Below are 13,606 nucleotides of genomic sequence, written 5' to 3'. Positions count from 1 at the left end.
CTGGATTCAGTTTCAGTTTGTTTTTCCTCATCCAGCCCATTACCGCCTCCAAGCATTCATTCAGAGGAGACACTCTATCCTTAGCTGATGCTGTTATTGAAGGCATAGAGAAATATATTTGGGTGTCATCAGCATACTGATAGCACCCCGCCCCATGCCTCCAGATGATCTCTCCCAGTGGTTTCATGTAGATGTTAAACAGCATTGGGGATAGGATGGCACCTTGTGGTACGCCATACAACAGCTCCTTTTTTGAGGAGCAACTATCCCCAAGCATCACCTGAGAGAATCTACCTGAGAGGTAGGACCGGAACCACTGGAGCACAGTGCTCCCGATTCCCAAACACCTCAGGTGTTCCAGAAGGATGCCATGGTCAATTGTATCGAAAGCCGCTGAAAGGTCCAAAAGTACCAGCAGGGACACACTCTCCCTGTCAATGCTCATGCGGAGATCATCCACTAAGGCGACCATAGCTGTCTCAACTCCGTATCCTGCCCTAAAGCCAGTTTGAAATGGGTCTAGAAAATCTGTATCATCCAAGACTGCTTGGAGTTGGAAGGCAACTGCCCTCTCAATCACCTTGCCCAAAAATGGAAGATTTGATACCGGTCTGTAATTATTAAGGTCCAGGGGATCCAGGGAGGGCTTTTTTAGAAGCAGCCGTACCACTGCTTCTTTTAAACATGGTGGAAAACTCCCCTCCCTGAGAGATGCATTAACAATATGTTGTAGTTGTAGTCTAACTGCATCTCCTCCCTGGGCGACCAGCCAAGAAGGACAGGGATCGAGAGGAGAAGTTGTCCTCCTTACTCGTCCAAGCAGCTTATCCACATCATCAGTACTCACCAACTGAAACTGATCCAGTGTAATCCTACTCACAGAGGAGTATCATTGATTTCAATGGGTCTAAGTCTAAACAGGACTAAGTTGGGATACAAGCCTGTATATATTATAAATAAACAACAAAAAAATGTAGACAAACTAGAAAATGAGAATTAAACAACACACACAGAAAATTCAGAAATATTTTAACATATCAAATGTTGCAAAAATACAAAAACATACTTTCTCATTATCTAGAGGAAAACATACTCAGAAGAAGATAAATTCTTCCACATTTCATTCTTGGGCAGTCTGTAGTTTGACACTACCACTAAAGTAAACTACCTCTAGCGCAATGCCAGTAGTGTTTGGGGGAAACCCATTGTGCCAGCTAACACTGTTGACATTGAACTAGATAGAGGTAGCTTATGCTAATGCAATGTCGTTTGCAAGGTTCAGTGTTTGAATTGTTTCTAATTTTGTGTTTATTCGTGTTTTCTTGCTGTTTTCCAGTATCATCTAGCGGTTTTTTTTTTTTCTTTATTAATAAATATTAAGTATGTTTTCTTAGCATTATATTTTTTAGAGTTTTATGTATGGTATTTGCTTTATCTATATGTTTTGGGTTGTTTAACATGCATTTATTTAGAAATAAAAATTATTAATGCAGTTTAGATTGTCATTTTTTTCTTAATCTTTTCTTTTTTTTAAAAAAAAAAAATCTTTTTAGCTTTGCTTTCAAAAACAAACACACACAGAATGACTTTCCCATTGTTGCCCATTCGTAGCTTCAATATGCATACACTTTGGGACAGATTGGTGTCTGTAATGTTTGACATTGCCTTGCATAGCAGATGAGTCTGGCATATCTTGAAGTGAATGACCTGCATATTGCTATTAGATGGCCGTTGCTTATATAGCTGTGACCTCCTGATTGTTAGTCTGGATCTCTGCCTGCATAGGCCTCTTAAAATCGTTATGTGTATTTTAAATGTTTTAGTATTGAAGTGTATTTAATTATATTTTTAACTTTTGTATATTTCTATTTGTAGGATTTAACTGTATATGTTTTAATTTTGTAAAGCCACCTTGAGGCCCAGCAGTGAGCAAAAGGCGGGATACAAATTATTATTATTATTATTATTATTATTATTATTATTATTATTATTATTATTATTATTATTATTTTATGGTATAAGCATCTTAACAGAAGTGGTCAGTCAAGATTTCCTAATGATTGGCTTGAATATTTCAATCAAGCTTATAAGAAAATAATCCAGCTTTCTTTGAAGTGGACAAAATAAGTACCAACTTGCGTTCCAAATTTGGTCACTTTAAGGATTTAGTGATATTTTGCTGCTTCTCTCGCTTGCAATGGTAATTTTTTGTTTAACTGTAGTTCTTTAATTTCCTTGATGTCAGATGTTATATAAATGTTACTTCAAACACAGCTTTCTATACAACCTTTCCCCTCTCTTAGGTAAAAAATGAAGACGATGATTTCGGCTGGGGAGTTGTGGTAAATTTCTCCAAGAAATCCAATGTTAAGGTAAAACAATATTCACTGGCCTTCACTGCTGCATTTCACACAAAAATAGTGACCATTTAAAACCTCCTTGTAGTTCTTACTGTGCTTTGTTTGTGGACAGGCATGCAAAAAGCTTGGTTTCTTACAGAGCTTCATGTTCTAAGGTATGCAGGAACCTTTATTTATTTCCTACCAGGAAATAAATCCTATTGAGTTCAATGGAGCTTATTCTGAAGTAGGCATGCCTTCATTTGTAGCTGTAGACAGTGTAGAGATAAATGTTTGGTCCCAAATCATCCTACCTTTTTGTTTGGTATGTATGATAACTAGCTCAAAGTGGTGGAAGACATCTATGGCTATGGGTGGCTGAAAAGTGTAATCAATTAATCATTTAAAAAAATATGATGCAAAGCTTTAAAACTTACTCAGATATTCAGTTACTATCAGAGATTGAAGATGAAAGAATCTCCCACTTGCCTGAACCCCTCTTAGTAATTGAAATATTCAGAGCACTGACACATGGCTCTCACAGTCAAGATGTGTGAATCCTGAAGCACATTGATCTAAGTACAGCTAGGATCTATGTATCAGTCCAAACAGTTCTTGGGTAGTATCTAACGTTGTCACAGCACTAGTGCTAATGATGTTGCACTAGCATAAACAAATGCTAGCACAACATCTTTAATGCTTCCTAATTGCCAGTGTTCCCCTTTGCCTAGCAAGTTCTGCTGATGAGGTTGTGTTAGTGGTAGTTTACGTTAGTACCGTGACAACATTGCTTAGTGTCCATTGTTTGTATGATAGTGTCTCAATAGATATAGATAAGTCATTTATGCTTCCAAAATTGGCTTCTTCATAAGGCCAAGTGACCTAGATTGTGGTAACACTGTCTTTTCAGACTTAAAGAATGTTGTATAAATTGACTCTTGTGTCATCTAGTTCTTGAAATTTATCTTTGTTGACCAGATTTCTAGTCAGCTTAACCTGACCAGCTCCATCTCTAAGGCCTCCCAAAAACCTATTCTAAAGCTCCGCATATGTGCTTTACAGTGCAAAACTTTGCAAATTTGTTTGGAAGTGTCTCACTTCGTTCGTTTGGGCTTGCTCCTTAGTAAGTGGGTTTAGGATTGAAGTCTTAATTTCTCTGTGTGTGCCTGTCTGCCAAAGTGAATAAGGAGAGCAAGTTACACTTTCCCCGTAACCTGAGCTGGTTAAGAAATGTTGGGTTGAGATTTTGTTGGAATTGCCTCTCCTTCCACCAACATGAAATGTTAATCCTTTTATTGGTTAGATGTGACCCCATTTATGCTTTGTTTTCCTGGTTGGCTTTTCATAAGTCCTTTTTTTTTTAATCAACAGCTATTTATTGGTCCCAATCCAAAGGGTGTGTAAACAGTTTGCTAATATGGGAGTTTTCTCTGTAAAAAGACGATATTTCGGGCAAGTTTAATTCTCTCTCTACCTATGGAGTCAGCATTTTAATTTTTAGACGTAGTGTGTAATTGCCCTGAGATGCCAATTTCCCAGTAATCAGCAGCTGACACCATTTTGAAATCCTTTACAGTGGCTTGAGACAAAGTAACTCTTGAAAGTGTAGTTTGGATCTAAAGGAACATGAGCAGAAGAAAACTATATGTTAGTACTTCTCTATGAACTCTTGCACAAATGCCAGGAGAAGACTTCTTGCAGTGTTGTGCCAAAAAAACATGCTGAATAACGAAGATACTGGGCAGTATCCAAGTTGACACTAGCGCTAATGTAAATTACATTGCGGTAGCATAAGCAACCTCTTGTGCAACACTTAAGAGCTTTAATTGGCATGATGGGTTTCCGAAGAAACCTATTGTGCTAAAGGTCACTAGTGGTAGCGCAACATAATTTACATTAGCGCTACTGTCAACTCTGATGCTACCCTCTGGTTATAGCATTTAAACTAGTGGCCATAAGAGCTCAAGACCTTATACCTTCTCTAATTAGGGTTACTTTTTTCCTGCACTGCTCTTCCACTGTCAGAAACAGCTGTTCCACAAGACAAAAAAAAAAAAGACTTTCCGCTAGTGAATCCATGCCTGTGTAAATTTTGGAGGTTGTGTCTAATCTGCCAATTGCCCAAGGAATTTGTGTTTTTCTGTCTCTCCCACTCCACCTCCAGTCTTAGAACTATTTTCTTTTCATGTTTAGCTGCCATGTGAACTCCTGTTTCCTCTAATAACATTGTTGAACTTTTAAATTACAGTTCTGTCTTTCACCTTCCCCTGTGTCTGCTTTGGCTTCTACTTACCCAAATGATCTGGGTGTCAATATGGTATCATTTTTCATTTCTTAGACATGAACGAAGGGATGCTTGACAGCCTGATAAACTGTTAGAGTGGTGACAAACTAACTTTCCTTTTTGTAAGTTTCGGACCTTGAAAGGGACAGCAAGGACTGGTTGAGGTGTAAGGTCAGGAGGTAGAAAAAACATTAGTTTCCCCACCACCACTCCGCTCCATATTTCCTCATCATCACTGACTTAAAGCGACACATTTTGAACTTCCATGCTTTCCTTTTTGTCCATATAGCTCATACTTTATAGTATTAATAGAAATTAATAGACTCCCTTTTGGGGGTTTTCTGCATGACATACTTGGCTATCTGTTGTAGAATGCAATTGGCGATGATGATGATGTAATCCAGCATTAATTGCTTAGTGTGCCTTTAGAGTATTTTGTGCATATGTCAGCCTGTTCCAAGTTTGAGTAAACAGCACATGTTTTTAAATGTTGGCTTAAAGCTGCTTTTCCACATATGGATTGCATTTTCAAATGCAGTTCAGATGACACAAGTAAACATAGGTCTTTAAACCTAAATTAAACCAGCTGTTGTAAATATCTTTTGTACAGGATAGGACAGTATTATTCACAACTGTTTTTATTAATAAATAGTTTGAATGTTGGGTAACCTAATAGTGGAATAACTCATGTGTTTCTGTTTACATATGGGCATTTTAAAGCTATCCCTAATACAGTATGCAATTCTTACAGTGCCTTCTGACAGTATTCTCTCAAGGCCTATGCCCTTTTGAGCAAAAGCATGTTTGTTTTTGCTTAACTCAAAAGGAAGCAGGCTGCAATTGTCCAAAAGCATGTATTTGATGAGCTGTTTCTATCCTGGCACTCTAATTTGGATCCTTTTCTAAAGAGATTTTGCTATATCCATATATTGTATACAGCACAAAGTGAGAAATGCCTTCTCTTCCCTGAGTTCTCAGTGAGAGGAAAGGACATCACTTTGTGCTGGTTGGGAGAGGCAGAGTCAGCCCCTCTCCCAAGTTCTCTGCCACATGATGGAAACTTGGGGGAAGGGCTCAAACTCACACTTCACCATGGACATCCTTTCATAGGGGCAAGGGGGTGCAACTGCCACCCCCACCTGTATTCTAGGTATGTTGTGATTCTGAGAACTAAGTATGCAAAACAGAAGGCAGCAGTTGGATTAAACAGAACAAAATGGTGCTAACCAGCATACCAGCATGCTGGTTAGCACCATTTTGTTCTGGTCATTCTGAGAACGGCAGCAGCAGCTGCTTGTGTCTGCCCTGTTTATCTCTAGTTTCAGTTTCTAGCCACGCAGGCAAGGCTCAGGACATGATAGAGGACAGCAGATTAAACACGGAAGTGGGAGGAGGCCCCTGAGGTTAGCCAGCACCACAGGAGTGCCTGGCTTGTAAGGCAAAGAGGTAGTAGCAGGCAGCAGCACAGCTAGACTCCTGCACACCAGAGTAGTTCCATTCTAAAAGCAGAAAACGGCACCTTGTGCTGCACATGCCTGCACATGTATCTCTACTCTCCAGTTCTGCGCAACACGGGTCAGCAAGGCCCAGCAGGGGGAGGTCAGTAAATTCAACCCGGTGGTGGTGGGTGGGATTCCCGTACTGTGTCTGGGTGAGCTGGTGGAGCAAGTGCAGCAAGGCTTGTCTACAGCAGCAAGTTCTGATCTGTGCCCCCACCCCACCCCCCAGGTTGTAAATATATGTGATTGTGTAGTGCTGCAATGATGAACATAACTAGTATGTTTCTATCTGGGACAGTTTGTGTGCCTGCTGGGGGAGAGTCTTGGAGGGTAAGCTCCCATACCCAGCCCAACCCAAAGCATGTTTACTTAGAAGTGAATCCTATTGCATTCAATGGAGTTTTCAATGGCGTAAGCTGTAATAAGGATCTTTTAGTCCAGGCTTAAGAATATGTTCACTCAAAGTCATTTCCATTGAATTCACAAGGGCTTACATTTATTCCTACAGAAGTTTGCACCAGACTGTAGCCTTTTTGGTTTCCCTGGGGCTGGCATGATGGAAAGAAGTTTGAAATGTAGATGTTGAGATTGCAAAATGCATTTGCATTAATGCATGCTTTTTTTAGTCCATAATTTTAATTCATATTTACTGCCAAATAATTGTGCATATGATTGCTCCTGTAAGCTTAATCCTGTGCATATTTGCTCAGAAGTAATTTGTTGAGACTTACTTCCAAGTAAGTAAGTGTGAGATTCCATCACAAGGGAAGGTTTACTCCTTATGTACATTGTCCCTTTGTTGCGTAACACTCTCCCCACCCATAAACAAGCATATTATTGGGGTGTTGATGTTGGTATGTGAAAGTACCTCAAAACCCTATGCTTTCACCCCACAAAGACTGAGAAAGTGCTGAAAGAGAACATGAAGGAAAGGGAGAGAAAGCTAACTGTCACATTATGAGGTTATCCGTTCCAAATTTCAGCCCTGTCCATAGGCTTCCACTGGAAGCGGCACAAGCAATTGAACCTATGCGGATGAGCCATAATCTCTAGATTCCCAGCTTTTGTTTTAAAATGAAAGCAAGTCTCTGGCCTTTGTGGAACCCAAGATATGAAGCAAAATGTGCAGCCACTATTCTGCCTATTCATTTTGTGAGAAATGAAATCCATTAGTGTTTTTAGCCAATGAATGAAGTCACAGCAATGCTTAACACATCCATTTGGGTGTGTTAACCCTTTGAGGTCTTGCCTGTTAGGAAGTAATTGTAGCCTCTTAAAAAAAAACAATTTAGAAATCTTGGAGTTTCGTGTAGCTGGTTTTGGGCAGCAGTGTGCCTACCGAAACATAAAAGGTTGCAACAAAGACAGGAATTCATGATCTAACTCAGCTCTTGTTAGCATTTTTTTCTGAGTTTATAAACATTTAAAAACCCACCTTGACTATGTGTGCAGATAAAGTACAGTATTACTGTGTACCCATATTGCAGGAGCCAGGGCTGTGGCTGAAGAAGTGTGGATTATACAAGTCCTGCAAAGTAGTCCAGTTTCATTATTCACATTTTGTAGAGGAGCAAATGTTAGAGTAGTGTATGACAACTCTGCGGCATAGTCCAATGTTGTTTGTGGTTTATGGAATGAAGATGGGTCTGTGAAATTGATAGTCACAGCAGTGAAATTGAAGAGTACAAGCTATGTGGTCTGTATAACTATGGATTGTAGGAGTCCCCAACCCTCCAGAGCAGATTTGAAGGGTGCATGGGGATTCCATGGTGAGAAAAGAGTCAAGTCCTATTCTGCTGGCAGCTTCTATTCCGCTGGTGGAGAGACAAAGTTGGAATCAAGCCTATGGATCCAAGGGAAAGCGAAGAATTCTTACCATTATGCTTTGGAATGCAAGGCCATATATAGACTTTTAAAAATAAGATCTTACAGCCTACCCCATCCTAAGAGTTAACAGAAACTTACATAAATATTTTCTGTTATACTGTACATAGGCAAAAAGAAGTGATAGGATTTGTTTATACAGGATTATATACTTTGATATGAGTTATATTTTTAAAATTCTTGGTTAAAGAAAACACTCTGGTGCAGGACATTTCATGCACTTCACTTTCCCCTCCCCCATACATTAGTATTAAAGAATGACTTCTTACTCTTACCGAACTTATTTCTTGCTATACTGCAGCCTAACTCTGGTGAACTGGATCCACTCTATGTTGCTGAAGTCCTTTTGCACTGTAGCAAAGAGAGCTTGAAAAATTCTGCGACTGAGGCTGCCAAGCCAGCAAAACCTGATGAGAAAGGGGAGATGCAGGTGAGAAAACAATAATCAGAACAAAAAACATATGGCAAAATCTTGGTGGGAAAATACTCCCCTTTTGCAGGGCTGGCCCTACTGCTCTTGTAATAAATTATAAAACAACAGAATCAGGTGTAGTTGAGGGTAGGAGAATCAGAGTGCTCAGAAACCTTTTTCTTGTATTTATTTCCTCATTAAAAGACATGAGCAACATGGAGAGCAACATCTTTTGGCCTTGTGGTGCATTGCTGAGCTCTGCTCTGGGAATGAGAAACCTGATTTAACCAAGCAGTAGGATCAGCAGGAAGCATTAGATGAGGGATGTGCAATGTTTTCTGTCCCGAGGGCTACACTGGGTGTCTTCTACACATTTAGACATGGACATATATTCACACATTCATTCATAGTCGTTCCCCCAACACTCATACTTTCCACCCAACATACTCATACACAGACACTCCCCCACCCACCCCGATCCTTGCAGAGCTTTCTCTTGTTAGCATTAGCAAGAGAAACAGTTCCCTTTACCACTCAGGTGAGATTGGAGGTAAAGGAAAGGTTTCCCTTGTTAGCACTGGTGCTGGCAGGGGAGAATTTGGCCTGGGTCCCCACGGCTCTGCTACTAGAAGTAGCCCATAGGCCACACGTGGGCTGTGTGCACTGCTGCATTAGATTTAAGGCTTGTGAAAATATTACTGCCATTTTAATCTTTGTTGCTTTCTTGCATTTACATAGGTATAGGAGTGGGGCAGGGAGCAGATAGACTCTAGACTCACTGTCTAGAGATAATTACCAAATTGGGGCCATAACAGCACATTTTGAGGTGAAGGAATTAAGAGCTGAGTAACTGAAGATACTTCACTCATAAATTTGCAGTGTTTTAAGAATGATGTTCTTGCATGTATGGGCCGTTGCTAAATTAGGGAGCTACGTACTTGTGGAGGAAGGTGAGTGTCAACCCAGCTCTCATCATGAAGGTTGAGTGACTGACCTAGCTCTAAAGATTATCGCAAACTTCTTTCTAAAGAGCTGCCCAAGGCAATGTAATAAAAAAGACATTAAAATAATGCTTTAAAATTGCACAAAAGAGTTGGCAGCTCTTTGTGATTGCAGCTGCACTTTTTCCAACAGCACTTGGTAACTAGGTTTGAGTTCGTCACAGAGTTCTGCAATTTAATGGACCGTTTGATTTTTTTGCTATGATAAGTTTGATTTTTGCATAGTTAACACTTTTAGCCAACAACGAATGAAGGTCTCTTTGTATTTTCATTCTCTAATGTTTTTCATCGTTTTGGGCTAACTTTCAGGTGCACACAGCAGTATTCATTATTGCAGAACAGGAGATGGTCTATAATTTATAGTCTATTTGTATATATTATTCCAATTTTGGTTCTAATAATAAATTTAGTAACTATGAGGTAGATAGATAGATTCTTCTACATCCATAGCTGGTCTTGTTTCTTGCTTTTTTCTCTGTTTCAATCATTCTTTGGTTTCCCAGAGTTTCTTGGGAAGGAAGGAAATGCATAACGCAAGAAGTGATTTAGAACGCTTTGGTTATATAATTCTAGGTAAAGTTAATCTCCCTTCCCCCCCCCTCCCGATTATTTAAGTTTATAGCAGGCTTCATTGTTAAATCCCAGATCGGCCTTTCAGAATCCTGTTTGCCCCTTTTTCAGACAGTCTCTGAGAGTCTGTTGAAGTATTTTTTTGCTTTGACAGGATAGAAAAAGTTCATTTTTTTCATGCAGCCATTAAACATGTTTTCTCTTCCCTTATTCCAAAATAGAGTTGACCATTTATCCTGTGGGCTTTCAATAAAAGTATTTTTGCCATAATGAATCTACTTCAACTGGCTAGGCACATTCTGTCACAGAGCATTGTTAGAAATGTGATAATGGTGGCAGTGGCTCCATTTGGATCAACAGGAAATTGAGTTGCAAATAATAATTAATTCCTTAGATTTCAACATTTCTAAAATATCTAAAACAATGTATTATTACTCTTCCCTTCAAGAAACTCCGTGTTAATGGCATTATTGGATTTTATTTTCACAACAACACTTCAGGGTAGGCTTGGCTGAGAAGGAGTAGCTGATGAAAATTGCACAGTGAATTCAGTTTCTGAATTCAGTTTTACATCTCAAGAAAATAGAACATTTTCATGTTTAATTTTTGAAAGACTACTCTTTTTCACTTCAGCAAAAGTAAATTGCATATCTAACCTATTTTATGCATTGGGATTTAAAAAAACACAATAATTGTAGGGTACATTTCTGGAGGGAGATAAATTAATTCTGAGTTGCATAACATTTTGTACCATTGAAAAGTCTCCAGTGTCCTAGTAAGCCAGAAGCAAACATGTTTTGCAGAATGAATTCAACAATCCAGCAATAAACATTCCCCCTCACATGGGAAAGTAACCTTTTCCCTTAAAAAAAAAAAAAATTATATTAGCTGATGGGCTGGTTGCTTTGGTAAACTCATTCAAATTCCTCTGCATACTGCAGTTTAATACTTCTACCGTTCTTTTGTAGACTCTTTCCAGAAATAAGACTCAAGAGCGTGGATGTGCAAAATAAATGTTTGAGATTTTGCTGTTATAAGATTTAAGTAGGCCCTGTAGCCAGAAGTTAACATTAAAAACCTATTTCCAGAGGAGGAGCTGTGTATGTATTTTGCAGAGTCGTGTGCTGCCTTAAAAACTAACAGTGAAGTGAAGGGATTAAAGTATGTTAATCAGCTCACCGTCACAAGGATGTCTGTTGTAGCTAGAAGAATTGTTGTCCTTTGACAAGCTACCAGGAGAATGTTCTTTGCAGCTATCAAATGAAAGTTCCCTGCACTTCAGTTTATGTTAGAAAAATGCATAACAAAACTCTGGAACTCTTATACTATTCTTAGAATGCATTGTTCAGAAAATAATACAATAGCAATCTGAGATTAAAAGGTGCATTTTTGTTTACCCATCACTGATTTTTTAATAGGTTGTTCCAGTTTTGGTGCATCTTCTGTCCGCAATCAGCAGTGTTCGCCTTTATATACCAAAAGACTTGAGGCCTCTTGATAATAGGCAGAGTGTACTGAAGTCAATACAGGTAAACTGTTGCTACTATAATTTTGGCTCTCAACAGCAACTAGCCATGATGTCTGTATATTAGCTCTAGCCCGTATCAGAGCCAGCATGCCTCTGTCATATCAGTTGCTGGGGACCATGAGCGGGAGGGTGCTCTTGCACTCATGTCCTACTTTGTATGCTGCCCACAAGCAACTGGTTGGCTAGTGTGTCCACAGAATGCTGGACTAGATAGGCCTTTGCTCTGATCACGTATATTAATAGGAATTATTATAATATGATATTAATTAAAAATTAACATTTGTATAGCACTTTCAAGCATTCAGAGCACTTCACATATATTATTGGGCCATAATCCTTATTCCAACACTGTAAGGCAGGAGTGGGCAACCGTGGGAGGTTGGGGGGGGCGTTGCCTCTCCAATCCTAAAAATAAAACAAATTAATTAAAAATGGTACCCGTAACAGCTATGGAGCACTAAAAGAACCAAAATGAGCTTGCAAACAAGCAAACTTTACCCTATTGGTGTTCTGTAGCCACTATGGACACCCTTTCTTCCCCGATCTCACCAAACTTCGGGGTGGCGTGGGCAGTGTGTGAGCTGCATGGCTCATGGTGCTCACCCCTACTGTAAGGTTAGCCAGTACAATTATCTCCCATATTACAGATGGGGTGGTGGTGGTGGTGACAGGCTGAGAAAGAACCATTTGCCCAAGACTTTCTCCAGGGATACACAACCTATGGCCCTGTGACCACATGCAGCCCTCCAAGGCTTCTGCCCTGAAAGGCGGCCAAGAATTATTTAAAATTAAATAAATAAATTTATTGTGGCCCCTAAGGGAGCCCTGACTCCCCTACTATGACTAGTTTTCCAGCCGCCTCTACTCCCTCTCCCAGAGACCACTGCTAGCGACGAGGAACGAGTGACCTGTATCAGGACCGCTGGTGTGTTCACATGTGCATGCTGGCCCCAAGCCAGCATTACATGCGGCCTTTGGAGCAAAAAAGGTTGTGCATCTCCTGATCTAATTCATACCAAAGGAAAGATGTGAATGGTGGATTTCCTGATTACAGCTTAGACCGTTTGCCAGTATGCTACATCAGTTTCTCAAACATCAGAAAATACCACCTCTATGCTGTGATGCAGTAGAGTTACCTTCCCCAAACCAGTACTTTCCAGATGTGTTGGGCCTAAAAGTCCCATCATTCCCAAACAGCATAGCCAATGGCCATGATGGCTGGGGATGATAGAGGCTGTAGTCTAACAAATCTGGAAGGCACTGGTTTGGGGAAGGCTGCAATAGAATGTTGTTGGGTGTGTGTTTTTACCTTTGTAGACCCTTAAGATATGTATTTTTCTTTCCATTAAGGAAGTGCAGAAACGGTTCCCCGATGGAGTTCCTTTGCTGGATCCCGTTGATGACATGGGCATTAAAGATCCAGGTCTGAAAAAAGTAATCCAAAAAATAGAAGCGTTTGAGCATAGGATGTATTCTCATCCACTTCACAATGATTCTAATTTGGAAACGGTGTACAAACTTTGTGAAAGAAAAGCACAGGTAAGGAACAGCTTTCTTAAGTACATTTAATTACAAGAAGACCATAACTCTAGTGAGAGCTGACATCTACAGTTAAAAAGATCAGGTAGTAGGAAATGTAAAAGGCTAAACTGCTGCTAGCCAGTAGGCAAGACTAGATGGAGAAATAGTCTGCTCTGATATAAGTCTGTGCTGTAACTTGGAGCTTTTTTTCTGTTAAAAGAAATAGTTGACTTGTGGTGGGTTGTTTTCAGGGGAGGGGGTGGGGGGGGTTTTGGGGACAAATGTAGTGACCCCCTAGGAAATCACTTTAGACTGTTATTATTATGGAAAGCAGTAGGTCAAAGGCCACTGTTCCTAAATAATAATAATAACAACAACAACAATTTCTCCTTCTCCTCCTCCTCCTTCCACTCTCCCCAATACTCTAGCCGTGAGGCCCTCTGTGCCTGTCAGATGGTTCGAACTCCACCTGCCTGGCAGGCAAGGACAAGCCTTCAGATCAGATTGGGATGGTGGTATCTCTGTTTCCCCTAGGGGACATAACTTGGCTCACTTCCTCAAGGGAGGC

The 13,606-nt window shown here is 40.0% G+C and overlaps 1 protein-coding gene across 1 annotated transcript in view; it reads left to right on the top strand.

The window, feature by feature from the left end:
- The window catches only part of MTREX (Mtr4 exosome RNA helicase), a 55,258-nt gene that overhangs the window by 31,310 nt on the left and 10,342 nt on the right, over positions 1-13,606 (top strand). Inside the window, exons 18-21 of the mRNA XM_063128062.1 lie at positions 2,304-2,372; positions 8,308-8,436; positions 11,408-11,518; positions 12,868-13,056. Of these exons, the coding sequence (XP_062984132.1) occupies positions 2,304-2,372; positions 8,308-8,436; positions 11,408-11,518; positions 12,868-13,056 (498 nt within the window). The remainder of the gene's footprint in view (positions 1-2,303; positions 2,373-8,307; positions 8,437-11,407; positions 11,519-12,867; positions 13,057-13,606) is intronic.

Source organism: Elgaria multicarinata, chromosome 6, assembly GCF_023053635.1.
Source record: "Elgaria multicarinata webbii isolate HBS135686 ecotype San Diego chromosome 6, rElgMul1.1.pri, whole genome shotgun sequence".
Classification (NCBI taxonomy): Eukaryota; Metazoa; Chordata; class Lepidosauria; order Squamata; family Anguidae; genus Elgaria; species Elgaria multicarinata.
The sequence above is the reverse complement of the archived record's forward strand: the minus strand, read 5'-3'. Positions and strand labels throughout refer to the sequence as shown.